At 44.8% G+C, this 12,599-nt stretch overlaps 1 protein-coding gene across 1 annotated transcript in view; it reads left to right on the top strand.

Moving 5' to 3' along the window:
- The window catches only part of CD9 (CD9 molecule), a 32,603-nt gene extending 26,077 nt beyond the window's left edge, over positions 1-6,526 (top strand). Inside the window, exons 4-9 of the mRNA XM_019754467.2 lie at positions 1,260-1,357; positions 2,063-2,137; positions 3,748-3,846; positions 3,995-4,084; positions 4,799-4,882; positions 6,025-6,526. Of these exons, the coding sequence (XP_019610026.2) occupies positions 1,260-1,357; positions 2,063-2,137; positions 3,748-3,846; positions 3,995-4,084; positions 4,799-4,882; positions 6,025-6,090 (512 nt within the window). The 3' untranslated portion in view covers positions 6,091-6,526. The remainder of the gene's footprint in view (positions 1-1,259; positions 1,358-2,062; positions 2,138-3,747; positions 3,847-3,994; positions 4,085-4,798; positions 4,883-6,024) is intronic.
- Positions 6,527-12,599: the final 6,073 nt, after the last annotated feature.

Genomic DNA, 12,599 nt, shown 5'->3' with positions numbered 1-12,599 from the left:
ATTAGTGGCTCTCCCAGGGTCACAGGGCTGGCTTTAAAACCCAGGCATTCTGGGCTTCAGAAATGGTGCTCTCGGCATGTGACAGCTGCCTCCCTGAGGGTGGATAGAGCACGCCCGTAAGGCAGGGAGGTTCGGGACTTCTCTGCCAGTTTCCTCATGGGTCCTGCATGTCAGGGGAGCCAGGTAACAGGTGTCCCTGCAGGACAGCTGTGACTTCTCCAGAGTATAACTGCAAGATGGGCCCCTCGGGGCATTCCCTGCGGGTTGTAGAGTAAAGAGGGCCAAGGCTGCTCCACTGCATCCCCTATCCCAGGAATGTGCGTTGTTTCGGCATAGACAAGAGTTTCTCACTGGCCCCTCTCCGTCAGTCACTAAAATTGAGGGCTTAGAAACTATCACTCACCGTCCCTTTAGCAGTGAGAATCCTTTTCACCCTTAACCTGGAGTAACCGAATTGGCAACTGTAAGATCTCTTTAGTTGTGATAAGAGATCTTTTGAAATTTTCTAGCAACTAACCTCTCATTTTACTGATAAGGAAAGTGAGGCCGCGAGAGAAAGTGTTTTACCCAGGATCACACCGCAGTGAATAGCAGAGTTGGGACCAAATCAAGGTCGCCTGACACCAAGTCTGTCTGCTTTGCACTAGAGTGAGCTACTTGTACCTTACTAACTGCGCATGCCTCCCTTCCATCCACATCAGGGCAGGAGGCATCCCTTCTGGGAAACAGGCAGACAGGCAGAGCTAGCGCCTTCCTGCTGAAAGCTTGCTGACAGCCTCTTCTGTCAGGGAGAGACCAGCAGGAAGCTCGTCAGAGCCCCCAAAAAGTTAGCCTGAGTTTGCAGGGTCTGTTTTAATTTGCATGAGTAGGTTCATCTAGCTGAAAACAACTGAGATTGGACCAGTTTGTCATGATTAGAATTTGAGGGTTCCCAAGGATATCCTTTGTCCCAGTGAAGGGGTAATGGGCATCTTATAGGAAGGCTGAGGGTAAGGCAGGAGTGAGGACTTGGTGGGAAGGAGACTTAACACGTTGCATACGGATCACGAGACTCTTCACGAGGGATTTAAACCCCGCCGTACGCAACGTGTTAAGAGCAGAGGTAGAGGGGGCTGTTTTTTAAGGATAGGGCACTTCTTCCTTGAGATAGGGGCAACAGGATGGGGTACAGCACAGAGTCATGTAAATGGAGAAAGGAATTGCAGGAAATATCTGGGCCTCCACACCAAAGTGACTTGTCCACTGTCCTCTCCCCTCAGGAGTTTATATTCTGATTGGTGCCGGTGCTCTCATGATGCTGGTGGGTTTCCTAGGCTGCTGTGGGGCTGTGCAAGAGTCGCAGTGCATGCTGGGATTGGTGAGTATCCCTTCTGGGTCACTACAGCCACTCTGACTCCCAGGCTCCCTGCCCCCAAGATCTCATAGAATGGGGTGAAGAGGGTACCCCAACGGCAAGAGCTGTCCTCAGCCTCCCCAGTGTCCCTGCACTCCAGGCCCTGCCCCAGTGTCCTATCAGGCAGCCATCTTGTCCTCTTCCCCTATAGTGATGCTTTCCTCTTCTTCCTCTCTGGAGCCTCTTTGTCTTATCTTAGGTGACTAAATGCCAGGACTTTGTTTTTCCTTTTTTCGAGGACCACGTTTGCTTTTTTTCCCTGAATCCACAGGTACCTTTGCCTTCTCTTATTTCATAATTTGTTATAATTTTCCTCAAATTCCAGAATGTATTCACTTTATTTCCTCAAATCTCTGGGGGTTTTGTGAGTGAGCAATGGGATAATATTTTATCACTGACTGACTCCTAATTAACACCACTTCTGGGGTCAGCTGTGCCCATTTCTTTCCTCCTGAGGGGAACCTTTCCCTACTACAGCTTTCACTCCTCACCTAGGCTTAACTCTCACAGTTCTGTAAACTTTTTCCCTGTACCTTGTAGGTTATTCATCGGTGTCCCAAGGTGCCCAATCCCCAGAGACTTGTCCTTTTTCCTTGTTCTCCAGAATACCCTTTGATTTTTCTGGTTGGCTAAGATTGTCCCTCACCCCACCCTCTTTTTGCCTTCTAGTTCTTTGTCTTCCTACTGGTGATATTTGCCCTTGAAGTCGCTGCGGCCATCTGGGGATATTCCCACAAAGATGAGGTAGGTTTTTCCTGTAAGATCTCTTGGGACCTGCAGTGATGTGGGTTTGGGAGTTTGGGGACGGGAGTGATGAGGGTGGAAGGGTGTCCTGGCTGGCCACTTTGGTCAGATTGCAGTGTGCCTCTTATTTCACCACATTTCCACATGACCCTCAGAACATGAGCTCCCCCAGGGCAGGAAATGTGAGCGTTTCTACTACCTTGTGTGGGTAATGTGCCAACAACTGCTTCCAGCTCTTTGAACAGTGCTGGCACATAGTAGATGTTCAGGAAATAGTCACTGAGTCTGTGTGTGTCTTACACCTCAGCAGCCCTTCCCCCAACGCCTCTGGAAAGACAGCTGAGGAAAACATGGCTTTCTGTAGCTTGGACATCCTTGCTCTTTCACCTAGTCTATAAATATGTGCCACCATGAGCCACCTGCTATGCAGGGTCTGGAGATGCATGAGCTGTGGTCCCCACTTTAAGGACCTTTGCCACCTAGTGTGGCAGAAAGACATGCATTTGATAGGTGTCACAGAAGTCACTTATATCCAAAAGTCCTATGGGATTTGAAAGGGTGGGGTGGAGAAGAGGAATCTTTCTGGCTTCATGAAGAAGGGGACATTGACCTAAACCTTGAATGAGAGCTAAGACTTCAGGAGGAAAGTTGGTGGGAGAACAGGGTACTCTCCAGCAAAGAAAGGGTCTAAGCATAGCTGAGCTTGGGCTCCCACGGGGAACCACTAAAGACTTATGGGCCAGGATGGGCCGTGTCAGACAATATTTCAGGAAGGCTGTCTTGTCATGTTTAGCAGGAAAGGGGAAAGAAGAGAGACACCAGATGCAGGAACCCTGTTTTTAAAAGGGGGGGGTGGGGGACGATTTAATTATTCATATGATAGAAGCTGCGGCCATGGAAATAGGAGGGATAATTATGAAAGCTGAAGAAGAAATGCTGGATGTTGATCAGTTAATTGATGTTGTGAGGATAGGGGAACGAAGAGACAGACATCCATTAAACTGGGACGTACCCAGTTGCAAGAGGATGATAATATATCCTTTATATTATAATATAATAGCTAATACTTATTCCAGATTTACTCTGGACCAAACATTGTGCTGAGGGCTTAATATCAATATCACATTGACATTCTCACAGTAACCTCTGAGGTAGGGACAAACATAATTTCTGTTTTAAATTTGCAGAAAGGGATGTGAAAAGAGGTTTAGTTAATTTGCCAAAAGTTACAAAGTCTCTAAGAGGAAAAAAAAAAAGACAGAAGCCTGAGGAACTAGCCAGATCAGGAGTTGGGTTTTTGGTTGTGGTTGTTGTTTGTTTTGTTTTCTTCTTCTTCTTTGGATTAAGGAGATTGCATTTTGTTCATAGATAGAAGGAAAGGAGCCAAGTGGGGCTGAAGGGACCGACCATGTGTACAAGAGAAGGAACAATGGCAGGAGCAGGTTCCTGGAAGATGTGGGAGGAAGGGGAGGGCGAGAGGCAGTCTGCTAAGGAACGTTTTCCCAGCACGGGAATCTGTTGGCTGAGCGTGAAGAAGATGGAACAGGTGACATTTATTCATGAAAACGTGTGTTCATTTATTCTGGTACTCTCTCATCTGTCCATTGCAGGTTATTAAGGAACTCCAGGAATTTTACAAGGACACCTACAGCAAGCTGAAATCCAAGGATGAGCCCCAGCGGGAAACACTGAAAGCCATCCACTATGCGGTATGTTGTCTTTACAAAGCCTTCTTTTGACCTGTCTTCAGAACATGTGTTACACATGGGTACCTGCCATACCAGACCCATGTGTCTCTATTTCAATCATTGTTTTAGTTTGTTTGTCTTACCCCCATCCCTGCCCTTCTCTCTGCAGTTGCAGTGCTGTGGTGTGGCTGGGGGAGTGGAACAATTCATCTCAGACATCTGCCCCCAAAAGGATGTACTCACAAGCATCTCAGTGAAGGTAAACTTTTTTTTTTTTTGTAAACTTTAAAATCAAGATCTTGTGCCCCTGCCCACTCACTCTGAGCAAATCCCACGAGGGTAGAAGTGCAACCTGTTCTCTTATTCCAGGAGCATTGGTATTCTAGCACTTCATAAATATGTCTTCCACCTGTGAGAATCCCAGGGTGCCCATCTCATTTCTCCTCTGCTCTGGGGCCTCTCTCATCTCAAGGGCAGCAAAACAAAGGCCAGACCAGGGAAACAGCAAAGTGTTCTAGCTGCCTGCAATGATTTGGCACCTGGAATGGCCCACTGCTGCCCCACATTCTGCTTCCCCCAGCTTCCCCTGCGCTTAAGCCATCGAGGAAAGGTGTGCTCTGAGTCCTGGACTCCTACTTTTTAGACTTGTGAAAGGCTCCTGATTGTAAGCTACAGCTAATGTCCAAACTTCAGAATAATAAGAATTAACCCAGAAAAGAAATAGACCCAAAGCAGGAGCTTACCCCTCTTTCTTCCCTGATTTCTTGCCCAAATTGTAGAGACCCACCTCCTATATCTCTCTCGGTTCTCCTTTCCATCCACCAGCCAAGACACCTGAACACTCCTGTCCCCACCCTTTGTCTGACACCATCAGTGCTCTGGGTGTGCTGTGGGTGCTGTGGGAGGGAGAAGGTATGCCTGGAGCAGGGGCTCAGGGATTGTGTGTGACAGGGTCTCTGTTTGTCCCCCTCAGCCCTGCCCTGAGGCCATCAAGGAGGTCTTCCACAACAAATTCCACATCATCGGCGCCGTGGGCATCGGGATTGCTGTGGTGATGGTGAGCGCGTGGGTCATTGGAGGGAACGGTCCCCTGAGTAGTTGACATTTATTAAGCGCATGCTCTGGCCAGGCACTGTGTTAACTGCAGCACATTTATCAGCTGATTGAATTCTCGCCATCCCTATAAGGTGGGAACTTAGCATCCCCATTTTAGAGAATGGGGAATGGCGAGACAGAAAGGTTGAGTAAGCTGATCAAAGTCTCTCAGCTCATGAGTGAAGCATCTGGGATTTGAACTCAGTGTGTCTCCAGAATCCATTCTCTCAACCATTAACGTTCAGGGGTGAATGTAAGGTAACACCAATGGTGCTGGTCCACAGACCATGCGTGGATGTAGGACCCTACAGGGATATAGATCACCCAGACCTGTTAGTTATCCTGGGATAATCCTCAGAACACGTTTTCATCACGCACCTGTTCTTCTTTTCCCCAAGAAAGGAGTTCAGTGAACGCTACCTGGATGGGAATTGTTTCACCTGCCCCTGTAGCCGAAAGGCATCCAGGGGTGGACAGCCAGAAGAAAGCCTGAAAACTTCAAATAACCTACTCTGTTACTAATCATCCCGCAGAAACCAGCAAGGGTGAACAAGTTTCCCTGGGGTCTCCCCCTCTTTCCCCAGGAGGGAGTAATGAGAACCCTGTAGGGAACATAGCCCTCCTCTGCCCCTTGCAAGACTCCCACAAAAGAGAGAATTTCTTCCTTTCTTAGTGGTTATTTACACCTTTCGTCTGCATCTAAGAAAGGCTTAGAGCAGCTTTCAGTAAAAGTCATAACAATACCTTTTAAAATAGATATAAAACACACAAATGCGCAAAGGTGGAAGCGAAAGTACCAACCTGTGTGGCCTACTGGAATATCTGGAATCTGAACATCAGTTTAGCTCTGAGCTTACCTGTCTCCCCCTGCAAGTTCTCAGGGAAGTTTCTCGTGCAGCTTGCATTAGCAAGTGGCTGCAGACTGTCAGAATCCCACCAATCAGTAATCTTTCCCATTATCTAGCTTACGTCTCTCCTGCTTTGACATTTAACTTATTTGGCCTTGTGGTCACCACTCCCTGGTCCCATGTCCTGGGCCTGAATGACTAATGTCTTCCCCTCCACAAAGCCACCCTGTTCCTCCTGTTCCTTACTGTCTTCCAGATATTTGGCATGATCTTCAGTATGATCCTGTGCTGTGCTATCCGCAGGAACCGAGAGATGGTCTAGAGTCAGCTTGCACTCCTGAGCAGGAAAGTTTACCCCTGAAGATTGTTGGTTATTTTTGGGGGGTTTTATTTTTCTTTTTTGGGTTTTTTTTTTATTGTTTGTTTTTTTATTTCTTTTTTGCCACTAACTTTAGTATCCACTCTGCATTTCTAAACAAAAACTATTCTATATTTGTCTTTTTAATGCTTTATTCAATATTGATATTGTAGTTGAGAGATTGGGGGATTTGGTTTGCTTTGGTTATTTGTTTTTGCTTATTAAGTTAAGCAGAAATCCTGCAATGAAAGGTACTGTATTTGCTAAATTCTAGACAAAAGATATTGTACATAGAGAATTTTTTTCTTTAAATAGGTTAAAAAAAAAAGTCTATCAAATTTAATTAGATTGTAAGTTATGTTGAAGACAATTTGATACATAATAAAAGATTATGACAATATCTTGGGCTGCTTTTTGTTTCCTTATTTTATTTTTTTTTAAAGATTTTTATTGGGGAAGGGGAACAGGACTTTATTGGGGAACAGTGTGTACGTCCAGGACTTTTTTCCAAGTCAAGTTGTTGTCCTTTCAATTTTAGTTGTGGAGGGTGCAGCTCAGCTCCAGGTCCAGTTGCCATTGCTAGTTGCAGGGGGCGCAGCCCACCATCACTTGCGGGAGTCGAACCAGCAACCTTGTGGTTGAGAGGACGCGCTCCAACCAACTGAGCCATCTGGGAGCTCAGCGGCAGCTCAGCTCAAGGTGCTGTGTTCAATCTTAGTTTCAGGGGGCAGAGCCCACCATCCCTTGCGGGACTCAAGGAATTAAACTGGCAACCTTGTGGTTGAGAGCCCACTGGCCCATGTGGGAATCAAACCGGCAGCCTTCGGAGTTAGGAGCATGGAGCTCTATCCGCCTGAGCCACCGGGCTGGCCCTGTTTCCTTATTTTTTTTTTTTTTAGAGCTATTTATTTCTCAAATGGTCTTTCAACTGCTGTTCGCTTTAACTGCGTTTATATGAGAAATAGGTGGTAGGGTTGATCTCCCTACTTTATTATGGGAGAAATCAAGGCATGGAGAGATAAAGGGATTTGGACCAGGGTCACACAGTTGTTAATAGAGTCCACACTAGAACCAAACCCAGGACTCTTTCTTGCAGCAGTGTTGTATCTTGGGGATACAACAGTAAACATGAGCTCCCTAACGGCAAAGACTTTGTTTTATTCACTGCTGTGCCCCCAGCACCTAGAACCTAGTGTCTGCTGCATAGTAGCTGTTCAGTATTTGTTATCAGTTAATGTTTGTTGGTTGATAAATAAGTACATACCCACCAGGGTTTAATTCGAGAAACAGAATATTAAATATTTGAGAGAGAGCGAATTTGCTACAAGGATTTGACCTTACCATCACTGGAGTTGGTTAAGCAGTCTCTGTAAGACTATTGTCTTTGCATCAGATGCTGGAGCTGGAAGCTCACAGGGCAGACCGTCAGGAAGGACCGATGGATGGAAAGTGGGGGAGAATAAGAACAAGCTGGAACTCACAAGCAGGAGCCATGAAAACATAAAAATCTGTGTCAGCTGTTGTTCCTCTGATGTTGGTGGTGTAGGTCCTGCAATGTAGCTAAACACACACTGTCCAGGAGCTAGAGATGCTAAAGTGAACCACAAAAAAGCAACAACCTGTGTGAGCTACAAAATGACTGGACTGCTGCTTCATTTCCCTCTGGATCTCCTGGATCTCCTTCCTGCTCCAGAAACATTCAGGAAGGGCATGCTGGGAAGCGTAGTTCAGCTTACCTGTGTTGCCTACTCACTAAGCCACCATTGTGGGAGACATAGTCCCTGCTTGGAATGTCTGTTGTCTAGTGGCAATTTAAAGTTAGGCAGGACATGACGACAGAGATAAACTCTATGAAAGGGTAAGTACAGAAGCATAGGAAACTTGTGTTTATTTTCCACTCCTTGATTCAGTTTGGGTTCTTTCTTAATGTTAAAAAAAATAAATAAATCAAAATGGCCCCTGAATGCCAAAAAAAATCAGAACATCAGTGTTCCTAGCCGCATTATTCACAATAACCAAAAGGTGGCAACAACCCAAATATCCACCAACAGATGAATCAATAAAATGTTGTATACCCATACAACGGAATATTAGTTCACCCTAAAAAGAAATTAAATTCTGACACATGCTACAACATGGATGAAGCTTGAAAATATTATGCTAAGTGAAATGAGACAGAAACAAAAGAACAAATACTACCGTGTTTCCCTGAAAATAAGACCTAGCTGGACCATCAGCTCTAATGTATCTTTTGGAGCAAACATTAATATAAGAGCCGGTCTTATGTAATATAAGACCGGATCTTACATTTACATTACATAAGACCAGGTCTTACATTATATTATATAAGATCCGGTCTTAAAATAAGACCGGGTCTTATATTAATTTTTGCTCCAAAAGACGCATTAGAGCTGATGGTCCAGCTAGGTCTTATTTTGGGGGAAACACAGTATATGATTTCAGTTATATGAGGTACCTAGAATAAAATCATGGAGACAAAATAGACTAAGGATAAGCACAGGCTGGGGGAGGAGAGAATGGGGAGTTATTGTTTTAATGAGTACACAGTTTGCATTTCGGGTGATGAAAAATTTCTGTAAATGGATAGTGGTGATGGTTGTACAACATTATGAATATTCTCAGTGCCACTGAACTGTACACTTAAAAATGGTTAAAGTGGATAAGTTTTATGTTATATTTACCACAATTTTTAAAAATCAGCTGGGTTAACATCCTTGAGTCTTGCTGTTCTATGGCCTCAGGTCCTTTATTAATTTAAGTATTTGAGGGCTAATTTTACTGTTTATAGAAATTATAGGTCAACTGTTCATTTTATGTAAGAGTGAATGAGACTCAAGTCATGGCATCATGATCCCTGCTTGATTCTAATATTCACTGTTTGTGAGTATTATTCACAATATTCACAAATATTGTGAATAAAAAATATATACTGCAGCTCCCTCTAGGAGAAGCAGGTCTCACATACACACTTCTACTCTACTGTGCTGAAGACGGGTGGAGTGAGTATAACAGATAGCTACTACTTAAACTGAGGAATTCCTAAGGGTTATACTCTGTCTTGCAGTTTGTTGTAACAGACCAATGGGTTAGCTTAAGCGAAAGCGAACAATTTATTAAGAACACAGGTGTTATCTCATGGAACCCAAGATCGGAAACACAGCTGAGCCATAGGAAAATCCTGGAACCGTGAGCAAGGAACTCCTGCAGCTCTCCACTTCTGTGTGCTATTTGCTCTCTAAAGAGACCAATTATCTCTGCCACTCTGTCCACATGGGGTAGAAAAAGTGCTGGCCCTCAACTCCCAAGCTTACACAGAGACAACCTCCATTAGCCCCATTTCAAGATTTAGGAGAGAAAACCTGACCCAGTCTCAGTCAAATATCTATCCCTGTCCAGTCAGCTTGCAGGTAGGGATGCACATAGTAAAGACCTGGCCACCCTCTGACCTCTGTAGACAGCCCAGGAATAGAAGAGGAGGGATCATTGAGACTGGTAGCCACCTGGCAAGGGGCCAGCTGGTCTATCGTGCCATCTATCCCGTGGAATTCTCTTGCCCTGACTCCTGGCAGATAGGTCCAGGTGAAGCTCTGGAGTTAAGGCAAAACCAAGATGGCCCATAGCCCTCAGGATCTGAAAGATTTTTGGAGCAAAGGCCTTTAGGAAGTTTTAGGTCACAGAAAGGCAATAGTCGCTGCGGCAAGAATAGCTGGGGATCCAGAAAGAATCTCTGTGAGCAAAAGAATAGGCAGCTTAGTATGTTGGCCTCTTGGTTCAAAAGCAGCCCAGGGCAACAAATTTGAAAATAAATAGCTAGATAGTAAAAGGTTATTACTTTACCTGGTGCCCTTCAAGGACTGAAAGTGCTTTAAAATCCCCAAACTCTTGGCATTCTCCTGATAAGAGCCACGTCTCCACAGCTCACTACTCATCCTCTACAGTGGAGTCGAGAGGTGCCAGGGTGGAGCCAAGACTCCACATGTATTCCAACGCTCATTTTATGCTGCTGCTACTTCCCTTGGGAGGAGGGTTTTAACTAGTGCATTAGGACACTCCAGGAGTACAGGGAATTTTTGTTTCACTGAAAGTTAGGCTAGGGCATCTCCTGAGCTTCATGGGCACAAGATGGAGAAGTAGAGACTTACAGCACAGTGAGGCAGCCTCAGCAGCTATGAACACCCCATACAAGGAGAGGTCTCCATTGGTAGGATAGGGAGCCCCACTTTGCCCTATCCTGCTCAATGTTTTAAATAACTTGGAATATTATTAAATATTGTAGATTTCACAAAGCTGTGAGAAATATCCAGTAATTTGGGTAATAGAATTATAGTTCAAAGAGATCTCAGGGTCTGGAATAATGGATTATAACACCGAGAGGATGTATCTTAATAGAAATAAATAATAAGTGAGATCAAGCTACCCACAGTCCCTGATCCTTACAGGTCAAGTAGCTTGAATGAGTAGGTTAAGCACGTGTGGCTGCTTAGATCATAGAATTTTTTCCTTGTATATAAAGTCTGGGGGCCACCACAGGTGTTGACATAGCATCTAGGCATCTCGGAGTGGCCGGTTGGCTCAGTTGGTTAGAGCGCAGTGCTCATAACACCCAGGTCACCAGTTCGATTCCCACATGGGCCAGTCAGCTGCGCCCTCCACAACTAGAGTGAAAAACAACAGTTTGACTTGGAGCTGATAGGTCCAGGAAAAACACACTGTTCCCCAATAAAAAAAATTTTTTTTTTTTTAAAAAAGATGGCATCTCTGTGATTCTTGGCTTGTCTACCAGGGTCATGGGTAGTAACTGCAGTTCCAACCATCTCTTCATTCACAGCAGGAAGTAGGGGAGGACAAATGCTCTCCAAAACTACTCCTTTTAGGTAAAACATAAAAACTTCCCCCAACAGACTGGCAGCCAACTTCCATTTGGGTATCATTGGCCAAACTTGTCTTTCAGTTTGTTGTAACAGACCAATGGGCTAGCTTAAGCGAAAGCAAACAATGGGTTCTCATAGCTATAGGGGAGGCTGAGTACAGGAGCATTTAGGTTTTCCAATCCATGGTGAAGGTTGGAAAGGACAAGAGTTGTGAGTGTTTTATTCCATTTTATAGTTGGAGAACTTGAGGTTCAAAGAAGTTAACTATTTGTCCCAAGATCATACAGTTAACATACTGGATACAAATTTGAATCCAGGTTTATCTTTCTCCGATCTCACACAGGGTACCTCCCAGGATTAATATCATAGGAGGAAATTTAACAAAAACAAATTGGAACATCTTTTGATTGGAAGAACTCATTACATAAATGCAGGACAGAGAAACAATTTCACTTGAAAAAAGACATGGAAATGTAGCTTACCACAAACATAAGTGAGGCCGTCTTGGGCTCCATCCACAGAGGTAGGTGTCCAGATGGAAGGAGACAACTGAGTCTCAGATGCAGTGGTCATCCCTGAGGGTGGTGTGATGCTCCCATCTGGGGCCACTCCTGTAAAAAGAAGGTAGCCAACTACAGACACCTGAAGGGGACAGACCTTATTAGTGAGGGGCCTAAATCCCTGTTCAAGAGGAGAGTGAAGGTTCGAAGAATTCTAACCTGAGGGGTGAGGGAGGAAACCAACAACACAATAATCTTTGTTTTCAAATATCTAAAGGGCTATATGGTGGATCAGGGGTATATGTTATCTCAGAGGCCACAATGAGAACTGGTAGGTGGAATTCACAGGGAAACAAATTTTGGCTTAATACAAAGAAAATTCCTTAAAACCAGGGCTGTCCCACAGAGACGCTTCCCAGGAGTAGTGGGCCCCATGATATAAAGGGGACTCCAGGAGAGGCTGGAGATGGGGTTGTGCCAATTCTTGCACTGATGGGGACTTAAGGAATTCCTACATCCCCTCCATCCCTAAGTGCTTATAAAAATGTAAGTCTCCAAGCAAAAACAAAAGAAAAATTCATTATGGGAGTGGCAAGGGTGAGGGGAGGACCTCTAATAAAGGTTAAAGTAATAGGAATTGTTACTATTTCTATGCGTAACCCCAAAATATTTCAAAATGTTTTATCTCTGAAATTATTGCATTTTTTTTCATACTCAGTCCCATTCCAGTGCTTGTGGCTAAGGGAGCAATAGCAATGTTCCTGATCCCCATGGCCTTCCAAGCACAGGAAATTAGACAGAAAGAACTTCCTGGGACACCTTCCCTGGTTAGAGCTCACTGGTTCAAGGACCACTTGGGACAGCCACCCTAGATGAGCCCTGCTCTATAGTCTTTACACCCCAAGGGGATCTGCAGTGGCATTCTTGGAGTAAATATGCCTGTTGAGTAGTGTTCCTGAATAAGTGTGACCATACTCCAAGACAAGTAGGATGTATGCATGTGGGTCTTCGAGAAAGGGAAGTTACAGAGAGGGCCTGTGAACAACGGAAAGTCAATGCCAGAGTTGGCTCAAGTCCATGG

The sequence above is a fragment of the Rhinolophus sinicus genome, linkage group LG02, assembly GCF_036562045.2.
Source record: "Rhinolophus sinicus isolate RSC01 linkage group LG02, ASM3656204v1, whole genome shotgun sequence".
NCBI lineage: Eukaryota > Metazoa > Chordata > Mammalia > Chiroptera > Rhinolophidae > Rhinolophus > Rhinolophus sinicus.
The sequence above is the reverse complement of the archived record's forward strand: the minus strand, read 5'-3'. Positions and strand labels throughout refer to the sequence as shown.